Raw genomic sequence first — 16,555 nt, 5'->3', positions numbered from 1 at the left:
ACTGTTGGTTTTTCCTTCAGTGATCAATTGTCATCAACTTTTAACTTGTTGATGTTGATGTTGATTGTTTTTTGGTTTATATTGTTGAATAAAAAATATTAACCAAATTTCAAATTACAATTGTTTGTTGTTTATATTTTTCTTGCAAAGGAATGAAACAAAACAAATCTGTAGTATATCTATTGCGAACATTGAAAATGCAATAAATGAATTGTAAATGCAAAACTTAAAAATTAAGTGTTTGATAGTCTCTAAACCGAGGATATTTGTGTTTTAGGTCTTTGGTCAACAGAAAAGAAAATGGGATCAAGATCAAAGGTCAAGATTATGTTGTAATTTTTATTTTTGCTTGTTATTACTTCACTTCAGATACGATAAGAAATATCCACATGAAATGTGTACTGTTATTTGGGACATGTCGTAACTCAGTAACTGCATGACGTCATTTTGGTGTAAAGGTAACGGTGTCATTAAAGAAGGGTATATTCCCCTTGGAAAGGCTTATATATAATATTCAAAATGATAGAACTTATTTACCATAAACAGTACAGAGATAGGTTTTTTTAATTTGAGGTCCTTGCTAAATGGCCTTCAAAGGTGAATTTGACGGTCTACAATTTGACCTTTGCTATAACTTCATATTGCTACATGATAAACCCACTCATTCTTTTGCATTTGTAGGTTTGAAGACATACGAGCTAAAAGGGCCAACCGGCAATGACCTAATGCAAACTGGATAACCGTGTGCACTAAATCAAAAGTACCAGAAATATCTCCAATAGTATATCCAAATCGTATATTTTTGGAATCATTGTAACTTCAGCGATTATTGATTCCGGAAATTGTTTTTAGTTCCCTTATTTCATGAAAAATGTCCATAAACTTTGTATTTTTGGAGTCAGTGTGAGATATAAACAATGTTTTTACACCACAGCCCCTATTTATCATTCTTATTTTCTTCTGAAAAGTTACTTTGGTTTAGATTGAAAGACCTGTAATTGTGCTCTAAGCAACTAGTTTAAATAGGAATTCGTGGTGAGATCCGTTCGCTCAGATCTTAATTGGTAAGGATTTCTGTGTTCCTGCCGATTGTCGGTATTTTTCTCCGGTGTGAAACATAGTTTGTCTCACACTGACTCTCAAATTACAAAGTGTATGGACATTTTTCATAAAAAAGGGAAATAATAAGTAAATATTACCGCAGGATTAATTTTGGAGACTTTTAAAATAGAGAATAAAATAAATGTTGAAGTATCTTTGTATGCTTCATATTGAAAAAGAAGCTTTTTCCTAGTTATGTGTTGACAACAAATGTTTTAATACAATAAAACATCAACTAGGGACGACGATCACCTAACACATATAGTATCATCATAAAATATATACAAATCATTACTTTGCTTAATCTTTTATTTACAAAATCAAGTCGGTGGTCTATTTTCATTTAGTTTTGCAGCCATGTAAGCAAAAAACATCCAAGTCAACTTTATTATGTAATAGGTATAAGATTATCGAGTCTATGATTGGTCCTTCCAGATCTGGCGTAGACCTCACTTACGAACTTGTTGTGGTACACTACCCTTTAGGATCTCGCGTAGACCTCGCTTACTAAATACATTACCTACAATATAAATAAAATTAACACATAGGTATTCCTTGTTCATTTAGTAGAGCGAGCTGATCCAAATACACCATGCATACTTAAAATAATACAATAGCAAGTTCAAAAGTGGTAAGTCGCGTTTTTTTTTTTTTTAATTTTTTTTTTTCTTTTTTCTTTTGATTTCTTTTTTTCTTCAATTTTTCTTCCCTTTTCGGGGGATGGGGAAGGGGGTATTGTAAAAAGGAAAATCTCGCCACAATCTGCCAGTGATGCTATAAACAATGATATTGAGATATAAAAGTAAGAAGATGTGGTATGAATGCCAATGAGACAACTCTCCACAAGAGACCAAATAACACAGAAATTAATAACTATAGGTCACCGTACGGCCTTCAACAATGAGCAAAGCCCATAGTCAGCATAAAAGGCCCCGAAGTGACAAATGTAAAACAATTCAAAGAAGAAAACTAACGGCCTAATTTATGTACAAAATAATGAACTAAAAACAAGCATGTTACACAGCATCAAACGACAACCACTGAATTATAGGCTTGCTTGGGACGGGCACATACAGAATGTGGCGGTATTGAACTAGTTAGACGGCGCCGAACATTCCCCCTAGATACTGTATATTTAGCATTGAATAGCTGATGCAATAATGATAAGGAATTGCATATACCTATGCATGTTATAGACAATATACTGTTTTTCTAGCATTGAATAGCTCGTGTAAGAATAATAAAGAACTACACATACCTGGTATAGACAAGACATTTTTTTATCTAGCATGGAAAAGCTCGTGCAATAATAATAATGAATTACACATACCTGGTATAGACATTTTTGTTTCTAGCATGGAATAGCTCGTGCAATAATAATAATGAATTACACATACCTGGTATAAACAATAGTTTTTTATCTAGCATGGAATAGCTCGTGCAATAATAATAAAGGATTACACAAACCTGGTATAGACAATATTTTTTTTTTATCTAGCATGGAATAGCTCGTGCAATAATAATAAAGATTTACACATACCTGGTATAGACAATACACTGTTTATCTAACATTGCATAGCTCGTGCAATAATAATAATGGATTACAAAGACATGTTATAGAAAATATACTGTTTATCTATATAGATAAGAAGATGTGGTATGAGTGTCAATGAGACAACTCTCCATCCAAGACACAATGTAAACGCATTATGTTAACAATTATAGGTCAAAGTACGGCCTTTAAAACGGAGTCTTGGCTCACACCGAATAGCAATCTATAAAGGGCCAAAAAATGACAAGTGTAAAACAATTCAAACAGAAAAACCAAAGGTCTAATCTATATAAAAAAAAGACAACCACTGAACAACAGGCTCCTGAATTAGGACAGGTGCATAAAAATGCAGCGTAGCATTGAATAATTCGTGAAATAATAATAATGTATTACACATACCTGGTATAGACAATACACTGTTTATCTAACATTGCATAGCTCGTGCAATAATAATAATGAATTACACCTACCAATACATTCTATTTCACAGTCCATTAACGTTTCAAAGTTGTTGGCATTACCCTGGCACCCACCATAGACAAACTTTTCACATTTTCCAGATCTCTTGTTGAAGTAATATTTATTAAAGTATCCATAGCAGGGACCGGAACTTGCTGGCAACCAACAAACATTCCGTTCAAGTCCTAAATCTATAATTATATTAAAATAAACATTATTTTATCTTGCCCACATAAGGAATATTGGTGAAATACATATAGTAGATGGTATTTGAGATCTGCTACATGCCTTATATTTATAATTATATTTAATATACATTGATTAATCTTGCCATTGTCGGGAACTTTAGTAAAATGCGTATATTGTAGATGGTATTCGAAGTTAGCTACATGTAAAATTTACTCGTTTTTTTTGTAGACATCATTTGGGAATGTAAATTCTTAAAAAAGGAAATTCTATTTTTTTTTCTTCATTCATGGCCGTTTAGTTTACCATTATTTTATTATAGATAAACAAAACGATTAGACCAAAGTTATTCCAACTCGAATTAGTCCTATTTTTAAATTCTGTTAATTGTGTGCGTACATATGCTAAAACTATATTTATTAAACAATTGGAAACAACTTGAGAGCGATTAAGACCTTGACATGTGGTATAGACACTTGTCGACTCGAGCGACTTAGACCTTTACGTGTTGTATAAGAGGCATGTAATATAGCCATTTGTCGACTCGAGCGACTTAGACCTTGACAAGTGATATAGACACTTATCGACTCGAGAGACTAAAACCTTGACATGTGGTATAAACACGTGTTGATTTGATTTACTTAAACATTGACACATGGTAGACACTTTTAAATGTTGAACACGTTTATATTGACGTCCAGACGCTTTACGTATTATCCATGTGTAATATTTTTACGTATTTCCTTTATGTCATATCTTTATGTATTTCCAAGTTGTTATGTATGTACGTATATATTTCCTATGTGTCATGTGTGTTGTTACATTTTTATGTCATTGACGTCTTTTTTTTTATAAATCTTTGTTTACGTACACCAATACCTATACTATAAGTCTTTGTAAACGTACACCAATACATTTTTTAATCATTGTATACGTACACCAATACATGAACCATAAATTTTTATATACGTTCATAAATACAAGTACCCTACAATGTATTCCGCCTAAATAATAATCTACTTACCTAATGGTTCCGAAGAAACCTGAAATATAATCATATAATTGATCATAAAAACTTAATATGTGTACATGTACGTACAAAATTATTAAATATTATACTTTTGATTATTTGATTCTTTTTTTTTTAATTATTTAACATTATTTCAAATCAATTAATATCATTTCATACAACGTTTGATAGCCAGTGAGAATTTAAAACTGGTACTAATCCTAGTCAATTAAAATTGGGAGTTGATGAATTTAGCGGCTTTGCTAGCTACATGTTCAGTAGTCAAAATTTATGTAGCCCTACGTAGCAGCTACGATATTGAACGCAACCCAGCTATAGGTAACAGTACGGCCTTCAACAATGAGCAAACCCATAATTCATGATAAAATTGAGAATGGAAATGGGGAATATGTCAAAGAGTCAACAACCCGGCCAAAGAGCAGATAACAGACGAAGGCCACTAACGGGTCTTCAACGCAGCGAGAAAATCCCGCACCCGGAGGTGGTCCTCAGCTGGCCCCTAAATAAAAATGTGTACTAGTTCAGTGAAAATGGACGTCATACTAAACTCCAAAACATATAAATGAACTAAAATTAAAAAACATACAAGACTAACAAAGGCCAGAGGCTCCTGACTTGGGACAGGCGCAAAAATGCAGCGGAGTTAAACATGTTTTGTGAGATCTCAACCCTCCCCTATACCTCTAACCAATGTAGAATAAACAAACACACAGCGATACGCACAGTAAAACTCAGTTTAAAAGAAGTCCGAGTCCGATGACAGAATAGGTAACAAAAAAAACTAAGCAAAATGACAATGATACATACATTAACAAAGGACCTCTAGCAGTTACTGACATGCCAGCTCCAGACCTCAATTAAACTGATTGAGAGATTATGTCTTCATCATATGAAAATCAAGTACAATCCCTCCCGTTAGAGGTTTAGTATCATACCATCATAAAATATATGAGAAGAACATAACCCGTATCATGCCAACAACTGGTTTTAGAATAAATGTGTTTATTTCCGATGCAAAGACCCTATGAGTGAATCAATATTTATACCAAAATATGCAATCCTTAATGACTTGACAGCAGTATCGTAACTATATCCCTTCCGAATAAGTCTGTTTAAAGGTTTGGTTTGCTTTTGGGGTGAATAATAAGCTATAAAAGGCCCTGAAATGATATATCATTAGTAGAACAATCCAAAACGAGATTTATATACAAAACAATAAACGAAAAACAAATATGATATACAGTAACAAATGGTAACCACTGAAATACAGGTACAGGAGCCTTACTAGGAACAGGCACAAACATAAACGTGATGTATTCTTCTGACGTTTCAGTCTCGTTGAAATCTCGTTCGGGAATTATTTCTTAAACATGTGATACAAGTGGAAAATATCAATGAATTCAAAAAATATTATAATCAAACTAAACTATGTGAAAAAATTGTGTACTTACAATAAGTAGTTTTTGAGTAATACAACTTTCAATTTCTATAAGCAATTCGGTCAGTGTCATCAGCCAAAATGTTGAGAAAATGAGTGAAGTGTACAAAGAAATGATTTTACTAAAAATATGTACATCCCATATCAGTTTTTTCTTTTCAAAATTCTGAGATATGTATTTTTTCAATCATTCATAACAAAGAAGTTGATATAATATGCTTTTAGTTCTTAAAAGAAAAGAAAAATCTAAAATTTACAAAATTTACAGCATGGTCAATTTGACACGAAAAAGCAACAAAATGTTATAAAACTTTCTTATATTAACACCTACCTATAGTTTTTTTTAAGTTAAATTTATTCAGATTGCATGGTCCTCTTCATCATTAGGGAAAGTATGAAAAAAGTTTAATTGTGAAACTGTGATTTTTTTCATCGTAATAGCCCAAAAAAAGGTAAACATTGATGAAAAATGGGAAAATCATAAAAATGTGGTACTATCAAATGGCCGTAGCAAAAAAAGAAGTTTACCACCATATGATTTTTTCTTCGTCAATTACTTTCTTACTTTCTTATAAACCCAAAAAATCAGGTTAAGAAAAAAAGTTTAATTCTAGAAATTGTTCTCCTCAGAGGTGTACATCCTTAAACATGTTTACTGGCACCAAACCTTTCCCCTAGGACAGTGGTGTACAAAACAGTAACAGGACAAGCCATATTAGAAGCTCAATCAATAATTAAATAGTAAAAAAAACTAAATTATACTTGAAATTTCAAGCACATGCGTGTATAAAATAATATGATAAATATATGTAATTTAAAATATAGTACCTGGATTCCTATAAGTGAAAGTACGAGGAACGTAACACAGTGAAACATAGTTGTAGATAAGTATGATTTTACATATCGGAAAATGTCAATTTATATAGTGAGTGAAACATATGTTGTATTTAATGACGAGTAGTAAATGTCTGCCGAAGGATCATACAATATTATCGTTCAATGATCATTAATTGTTCCTATCGTTTAATCATTGTTCCTGATCGCTAATTAATATAATCATTGTTCCCTAAGGATGTTGAGTACTATATACGCTTACGATGGTCACACCTGTTTCAATATTTACAGCAAGGCTGTGGTCATTTTTCGGTTATTCATCTCCTGTATGATTTTATTTCGGATTCTCAAAACTTCTCAAATTTTACTATTTTTGCATTAATTACTGAAACCAAAATTGTCAACAACAAAAGATACGCACCACATCCATTGATTTCTTTGGGGTAAATATCTTTTATTGCTTATGACTTTTGAAATGTGTCCAAATGTTGCCACAAGTTCATGAAGTCATAAACATCAAATTCTGTGAAAATGAGAATGTCTCTTAAATTTAATTTTTGACATTTGAATACCAAAAAAAAATGAGTGAAAAATTTGTTAGAACTAAAGTCGTGTGTTTCTTTTCACCTGAAAACAACGAAATTTAATTTATAGTTTCTTAATCGAATTATAGTCTACAGACCAATTTAAAATTGACTTATCTCAGACTTTTTATTTTTGACTTTTAAGTGGCGTAGATTTATTGAGGCAATTACCTCACCCAAATTTTACCAATTAAAAAAAAAGAGAAAATAAACGGATTTAAAATATATAACGTGTATGTTATGATATAAAGTATAATCTGATGATAGTTCTTAACATTTGACGTCTCTGCCCTTTATACACTCATTCCTAAATTAAGTTAAAAACTAATTGGTACAACTTTGTTTCATGACCAAGTTAGATACACATTTCTTGTTTTAGGAACGGATAAATAAGTCTGTGTGATTCAAACAACGGTTCTGTACTGTAAAACTAACATGATGTTTGATTTGTCTTTTTTTGCTTTTAACAGACATTTGATATAATTATTGAAATCAAATGTGTTTCTCTTCCCACATACTTTTACCTTGGTTGATATGAGTGAGTCTTTATAGTTTAGCCAGTTATAATATATCCATGTATCTTGTAAACGTATAAAGTTACTGCTAGACATAGCAATTGATCTTAAACTTTTTTTTTAAATATCACCGAAAGTGTACAAAAGCATATTAGAGGTTTGATGATTCTGTCAATTAGTTTTGTTTGGATCAGGATATGTCTATATTTTAAAACCGAGAATTACATATGTTATCAGCAGTTCCGAGAATTACATATGTAATCAGCAGTTCCAGTCAAATGTATTGATTTAATTCCCATTGGAACATACTACAATTTCATGAAAAAAGTCCGGATTTTTCATGAACAAGAACTTGCGCCATTGTGTGGTCAACTTCAACCCCCTCGAAAACAATATGAGAGAGAAAAACTACGCAACAGTTAAAATTTTTAGTTAAAAATAGAAGCCATGATTTGAAATATCAAGAAACAGTTTAAGTGAAACTTATGTAAAGCCCTTAAGGCATAACAAATCCTCTTTGTGACACGAAGACTGCAAACATTACAATTATTGATAATCATAAATACATAGTTAATTTATTTTTATCCCGCATACGGTTAGGACTGGGATTAAAAATGTATGGGCACCTTAGTTTCTCCCGTGCAATAGAAAAAACCTTAACCGGTTCGTTTGGCATTGCGGGATGTAACGATACTCTATGTATTAACCAAAACATTTCCAGCAATACAACCCATGCCTAAAAGATTTGTCAGTTTGGCCGTGCGGGAATTTATGCAAAGCCACGTCCAGTCGAGATGCTGACGTTATAAATCTGTAAAGGGATAGTGCAAATTATGCTCGTTACATGTTACAGAACCATTGAAACGACTCTGACAAGGTTTCATAGAGCCCTTTTGCAAGACAATTGTTTTGTCCAAGTCTAACATGCTTGTCTTTTGCAGCTGCAATCGAAATTCGTGTTCTCATTCTGGGTAACCAACTCTGCATATTATTAACCTATCTACCGATTTAGAGTGAATTTGTTTTTGTCAAGAATGTGTACGAAATATTTGTCACTTTATTTTAAGCAAACGACCGATCAATCAAACCTGTACACACTTCGACTTATTACATTTGTAAATGCTGAAAACTATTTTGCGACGCCGGTTTGCAACTAATGGTCTATTTTTGTATCCGCATCAAAGTCTTTAATCTACACCGAGGCCTTGAATCTCGAGCCTTAACTCGTTTGCCTCACTAAATATAAGGGTCAAGCTACGCCCCTGCATTTGTGATTGAAATCTCTATTGTAATCACTAAAATGAAAAGTTTTCTGTAATTTCAAGGTATGTACTATAAATTCAGAAACTATCGAGATCGAGTTTTTATTAATGCGAATAATGCGACTGCATTAGTATCGCAATAACAAGAACTCGCATTCTTATATCTGATACATATAACTTTATGCAGATTTCCGCGAAATCGCAATAAATAATCTTGCATTTTATTCCATTCTATAAAATTCGCAATAATAAATGCACGCAATAATTTCTGAATTCACAGTACTTCAAATTTGTATCAAAATCAAGGAATTGTGAAACATGATTTTTTCCGTTATATAAATATCACGCGTTTCAACATGAAAGAAGTAACGACAAAACGACATACACAGGTTCACGTTGCATTACATAATTATTATTCTTATTGCTAATTCATGGAGAATGTATACAGACGCATTTTAATTATCAATGGTGTTAGATATATTGAACAGATTCATCTGTATATATGCATCCCTCATCCCCCCTTTTAAATTGGCTTCTCTGTCGGATAGTTACAGTTCAAATTTAACCAGGGGTTTGCTGTCCAACTTGTCGCTAGTACTAACGAGTCGTTAAAATTTCTCAATCCTTTGTTGACTAAACCTTATATTAAAAAAAACAACGTGGACATATTGGTTTCAGCGGTTTATTATCATTTCGCCTCCCCCATATTAACGGCTAATTTATGAAGAAAAATACTCTAATCTCGCTTTAGTACCAGAAAATGTATCCAGAGCACTATAATTATTCTCTAAGCTCTATTCCCAATTTCTATATTAAACCCATCCCGTCTCTTACACACCCACACCATTCAATCACTGGTTATAGAGTTAAGGATGTTTGCCACTTTGTTTCAAAATAACAAGCTTTTTAAAAGACTATTATAAATTGAAAGTTTATGAATAAAGGAACTAAAAAAGCAGAAAAAAATGAAGGGTCCGTGTGCTTGTTATCAAGATATAAACCATTGAAAATTTGGCGGGAAGTGATTCTCTCTAGATTTTTCATACATTTGATATTGGCAATTTTTTTCTTTTAAAAACTGAAAAATAACAAGGATTTAATAAAATTTTCAAATATGGCTTTTTGAACTATATGTAATAAAAATATGAATATATTTTGAGTGTGGTTACTGTTCAAAATCATATTCAATTTGATGACTTTAACTCGGTTTTTGTGTTAAGATGCAAACACAGATAATTTAATTTACAAAAACACGGTGCCCATTGAACTTAACAATTAAGTCAATCATTTACTAGTGTAACATAATAAATTCATTAAACAATAAACTGACTAGTCCATAATGGGCCATTAGAATGATGATTATATTAATTATAGAAAAACTTCATAAATGTAGAATTTAGTAACTTAAAGTTACTAGGACATCCAGCAAGATATGAAGAGAGAAAACTCCGTCATCCTCATACAACGGATTTGTGTTTTCTGTAATAAATAATCACCACACGTATGTGCTTGGATGATTCATACATTACAATTACAGTATCAAAATTTGATGTCATTATTTTCTCGATTTTGGACACTGTAATTAAACATTAATCTATTTCACAGAAAAACTACACAGCAGTGGCGGATCCAGAAATTTTCATAAGGGAGGTCCTACTGACTGCCCTAAGAGGGGGCCCGCTGCATTCATGCTTCAGTGATTCCCTATATAATCAAACAAATTTTTCCCACAAAAGGGGGGACCCGGACTCCCCCCCCCCCTGGATCCGCCTATGCACAGTGAACTTATTTTTAATAGATAAACCCCTATTCTCCTTTCCTCCGCTGCTTAACCAAGTTTTAACATATTATCACGCTCCCCTTTCCTCCGCTGCTTATCTAAGTTTTAACAATTCGTCGTGTTATTCATGTACGGGTAAAGTTTCAACGATGTGGACTATTGTTTGTGGTCTTTTGACATATGGTGTTAATTTGCCACAAACTAATTGAAATACGGATCAAGTGTCAATGCTCCGCTTCCTTAATATAAAAAAATGAGGAGATGTTGAATGATTTCCATTCAGACTTTAGATTTAAAATGAAGTGTACGCAGTAAGCAATTATAGGCCACCGCACGGCCTTCAGCAATGAGAAAAACCCATTACGTATAGTCGGCTAGAAAAGCCCCCCCCCCCCCCCCCCCCGACATGAAAAGTGTGAAACAATGTAAACGAGAAAACTAACGCCGGGCCTAATTCATAACAAAACAATTTACGATAAAAATATGACAGACATGAAGCAACGACAACCACTGTACTACATTATGCGCATGAATGGGACAGACACATAGGTGTAGCAAGTATATAAAAGTCAGTTTATAGAGGATTGATATAGGAAATTAACCCCGTGTCTTATTTACTATAGGAGTATAGTTTGACCTTACTTGGCCTTAAAAAATGAAAACTCTTTAAAAACACATGCGTCCGAAGCGCTTTTCTGCATTTAAATGCAAATCTTCATCTGTTAATATATGCAACTCATTATAAACATGATAGTTTATACATGTGGTAAGATTTGTTTAGAAAAAAACGATGATGACGCATGCATACATTAATTAACTGGATAAAATTGGGCGGGGTCAGTGATAAAATGATTTGATTTAATATGGAAAATCTAGATTACTTGTTTACTTTATTTCAACTAAAAATCCCGAGAACTCCCACATTCCACCGATCAAAGATCACTTGTATACTTCACCTTTTGCAACCTTACAAGTATAGTTGATATATCTATAAAAGAAAGACACATCTTTGTCAGGTAGGCTAACAGGTAGTCATTTAATTTTAATCAAATATAACCCTCCTGGGGTAGGTTATTACTACCTTTACTATACTACACACATCATGTAACATCACCACTCAGTATAAATATCAATGAATGTATGACGTACACTTACAGCTTAATTACTACGCGGTATAGGGTTTGCTCGGTTGTTGAAGTCCGTACGGTGACCTTTAGAGATGAGCCTCCTCATGGGGGTTTTTGATTATGTGATTACTTGGCCGTTTTTATAGTGATTATTTGATTACCAAACCAAATATTTCATGATTTTTTGATTATTTGATAATCTAGGACTGTTTTTTTGATTATTTGATTATCTTGTTTAAAAAAAATAATTAATGATTATGTGATTATATTGGCAAAAAATTTATGATTATGTGATTACTTGGACACCCCAAAGAGGGGCCTCAGAGATATACACAAGGAAACTTACTTAGATAGTCTAGTTTTTAAACTTCAATGAAAGTAGTCAATGTATAACTGGTAATTTTGAGAGACGAGAGATTTCGTTACCACAAATTAATTAAAACTATAACTAAACTCTTCATATATATAAAGATTTGGTTTGTAATTTAAACTGTACATGTATAATTCTTTTTAAAAACAGGATATCACACATCCTATTTATTTACGGTGATGTTGTTGATAGAGCCCATAAGTTTAGATACGATCCATGTAAACTCCGAGATCCTTTGAATGAACTTATTCTTAAAGGTTGTCCATTTAACACCGTATTAAAACATTAAAATATCCTTTTAACCGGTACTAACATTGATCTTGTTTTTGGAAAACTTAATACATAACTAAATATGTATAACTATACAATTGTGTACACTTAATATGATCCTGCATTCTGTCGATACTGTTTATTTATATTTTGGGGATGCACAAGCTCGTAGATGTCTCATTGGCAGTATACATCTCCTTATTTTTTATATTTATCATGTTTACATGTATCTGTATTAACAATCCTTTCTCACTGATACTTCTCGGGCTCTGGAACAATTTATACATAATTATTCCAAGTTTCATTCATACCTTTAAACAAAACATTGCAACACATGTTTCGATAGTGTCATACTATACATGCACTTAATTTAATTTTTAATTTTAGATGATTTTTGTTAAAGGAAGCTTTTGACCAAGATATGTATCATAAATATTGTTTATCATGACAGATTTCAAAGTACATATTTTGTAAAATATTGCCAAAACTTTTTAATCTGCTTAGATTTGAAAAATGTTCCTGTTTCCTGTATCGGGAATTTCATGATAAAATCTCAGTTTTTGACACAAAAATAGTATTTTCTGGTCATGATTTTTTTTCAATTTCCTTACACAATCATCATACATCAATTTCATAACTATTAACTTGGTAGACTTTTAATACATCAAATGTAATAACATCCAGGACACAAAAACACTCAAGAAGGCTTTTGGAAATTTTTATTGATGCCTTTTGTTCATAGATTGAGTAGCATATAAGCCACTACCCACCGAGTTAAAATAAATGCTTGTTTCGGGGATAAATATAAAGGCAAAATATTTCAAAAATAAACTGTATCAAATTTCCTTTTAAACATTATGTCAGTAGGAAAGGACCATGTAACCTGAATAGGGGGTGTTATTTTTTGTAATGTAAACGATGTCGAGGAAATAAACAATCAATACAATAAAGATACATAAATGTGTTAACGTGTTAAAAATGTGCAGTGTATGTTAAAAGACCTTAAAATATGGGGGTGGAGGGGGAAGGTTAATTAATAGAATCCATTTAATCGTTTATAACTCTTATAAACCAACAAAAATTTCTATGCTTAGATTGATTAGATGTAGATGTTCCTTGAATTCAGGAATATTACATTTTTTTGTGAATTTTTTATCCAAGTATTCTTTTCTTTCTGTTGTAAAAAAATGCATTTGAGGAGATAATGGTATTCATCACCAATATCGCCATCTCCACATAAAGGTCAGGTCCGATTTTCTCTTGGGATATTAGAACACCTCCCACATTCTATTGGCAGTTTATGATTTACCATTTTAAATTAACAGAATATTTATTATATGTAAACATATCTTTGTCGCTTAGTACATCGAAATACTTTTCGGTTGTAAACAATTCTTTAAACAGTAGTTAATTCAGAGTTTTTGCAGAGGTTTCTACACTTGAGACCCAAGTTTGAATAAATTGGTCTTCTAAAGTAGTTTTAACAATTCGCTTAAGCCAATTTACTTCAGAAAAAGATTGATATGTCCATATAAAGGAAAGTCCACGTTTGTTTAGGATGTTTTCAATGCTTGTAGCCAAGTTGATCGGAAATTTGTTTTGCCATTTGAGTCATTAATTTATAAGCAATTGAGCACAATTTTATCTTTTTCCGGTCTAACAATTTTGTCCAATATAACAGCATTCTTATTTTAATATCAATATGCAATGGATATCTGCCTAACTCGCCGTAAATCATATAGTTAGGTGTTAAAGACTTAACGTGGAGTATAAGTTTACAACATTTCAGATGAATTTTTTCAAGCATATCATTGTTACCAAATCTCCATATTTCAGAACCATATACTAGTAAGTAGAATCTGTTTTACAAGTTTGTCAAAAAGGTCCATTTGACATTTAACAGAGAGATTATGGCAACGCCCTTTTTTCAATAAAGAATACATGGCTTTGGTAGCATTTTCAGCAAGATGTAATTTACAATTCTTAAACTTTCCAGTTCTTGAAAAATATACACTTAGATAATTAAAATCCTTTACGATTTCTATATTTAAGTCATTGTAAAGAAGCTTTAAATTCCTTGGAAGTCGACCTTGTGAAAACCCATAACTTTGGTTTTGTTAACATTGACTCTTAATTTCCATTTAATACTATGATTTTTAAATTTCGTTATTTAAATGAGTCTTGTAGTTCAGTTGCTGACTCGGCCACAATGACATTGTCATCTGCATACACAATAACAAATAACTTCAGCAGTATATCAAATCTGTTCTCAATGTCACTGCTTAATGTTTTAAGCCAGTGTCATTTTATGTGCTCAGAAAATCTTCCATGTAATTTAAAAATAAAGAAAATAAAAGGGAGAAAGGTTTTCACCTTGTCGGACTCCTATAGCGCATGGAAATAATTCTGATTTCTTTCCATTATATTCAAGGCCAGATTTAATATTTTGATACATATTGGAGATGCATTTAAATATTTTCCCATTTATATTATTTAGAAGAATTTTATGCCAAAAGGCTTCTCGCGTCACAGTGTCGAAAGATTTCTCAAAATCAACAAAAGCGCACTAAAATACCTTTTTCTCGTACTTCAGGACTTCAAAAAAATGAATGTGAGCAAACATGCAATTAACAGTAGAATAACCTTCGCAAATCAAAATTTATTTTCTTTTATTAGAAGAAAGTGCTCTGAAAATTTATGAAGTCTTCTATTTAATATAGAATTGAATAGTTTTCTAAAGGAATTAACAATAGTGATTGGTCTATAGGTTTTTAGGATTATATTTATCGCCTTTATTATTATAGAATGGTTTGTTGGTCTCCATCAACCATGACTCTAGAATTTTCCTCGTTTCCAATATCAATAGAGGACTTTATATAATCATTTGCACACGCCTTGTTATTCTTTGAATCATGGACACATTTGTTGATCTCTTCTCTATACTTATTGGCATATTAAGTTCTTTATTTATGTTATCGAATATATTTTCGGTAACTGGGAATGTATGGTCGTTAGGCGTATTTTATTTGTGCGAGTTTAATTCTTTAAAGAAAGAAAACTATTCTTCAAAACAAATATCTGGTTGTTTGTAAATTTCTCGCTCATTAAGAATTTTCCAAAACTCTTTTGGACTGCTATTTCTCATTTGATCCATCTTTTTTTCTAAAGTCATTTCTGAATCTCTTTTGTGCTTTATTCAGAACCTTTTTTATAGTGCCTTTCTGTCATTTTTACAAGATTACATAAATTTTCGGACTCTCAGATTTTACAACGTTGGAATTTTCGGTAAACACTCCTAGCTGTTCTATACATTCTTTGTTGAACCAAGGTTTATTTTGCAAATTTGCGTGAGGCTTCACACTTTTAATTTCTTGGATTTAATGTTTTTGTACCAAATGCTTTTGTTGCGGAATCAGTGAAGATTACTGCTATTTTATTTGTAATCATGTCAATACAATTTTGATCATCCTAACCATTTGTTATTTTCTAACTCTAATAAAATACTATTTATTTGTTCAATATTGATGTTATCTTGAAATACCTCAAACTTCTCATTTTCCCATTTTTGTAATTTAATGTCAGATAACAGGAGCAAAAAAACGATTATAGTTAATTCAACTATTTTCATATGTTTTATTACAGATTATAATAAGAAGTTCTTTCATAGTAAGTTAAGGAACTAGTAAAAGCAATGACAGATTAATAGAATAACACTTACTGTTATTAAAGCTTATTATTTATTAATTATATATATATATATTGTGTTAGGCCATAAACTACGATTAATAACAATACAGGCCGGAACATGTCGCATGTTACAATATTTTTTTAATTTGCATATTACTTTTATGGTGTAGATCGAAAGTTACAAATAATTACATCTAGACCCTAGATACCGTAAAATCAAGTCGCTATTCAATTCAAAGTATCACTGTGTATAGGTCCTAGTCAAAATGTACAGTTACAGATCGAATGTGATCTGTGGCCAGGTGAGCCGAATTTTTTATGTTTACGGAAATACATCCTTCCTTCTGTATGCGCATGCGA

At 31.9% G+C, this 16,555-nt stretch overlaps 1 protein-coding gene across 1 annotated transcript; it reads right to left on the bottom strand.

Moving 5' to 3' along the window:
* Positions 1-1,392: 1,392 nt before the first annotated feature.
* Positions 1,393-6,642, bottom strand: LOC127731647 (isoinhibitor K-like). Its single transcript, XM_052240401.1, has 4 exons — positions 6,595-6,642; positions 4,323-4,341; positions 3,124-3,297; positions 1,393-1,621 (listed from the first exon to the last, which is right to left on the bottom strand). Exons 1-4 carry the CDS (start codon positions 6,640-6,642, stop codon positions 1,551-1,553), a joined length of 312 nt encoding a protein of 103 aa, XP_052096361.1. The 3' UTR covers positions 1,393-1,550.
* Between the last annotated feature and the right edge of the window lie 9,913 nt (positions 6,643-16,555).

Source organism: Mytilus californianus, unplaced genomic scaffold (genome assembly GCF_021869535.1).
Source record: "Mytilus californianus isolate M0D057914Y unplaced genomic scaffold, xbMytCali1.0.p SCAF_20, whole genome shotgun sequence".
Taxonomy (NCBI): domain Eukaryota; kingdom Metazoa; phylum Mollusca; class Bivalvia; order Mytilida; family Mytilidae; genus Mytilus; species Mytilus californianus.
This window is presented reverse-complemented; position numbering and strand designations above follow the sequence as displayed.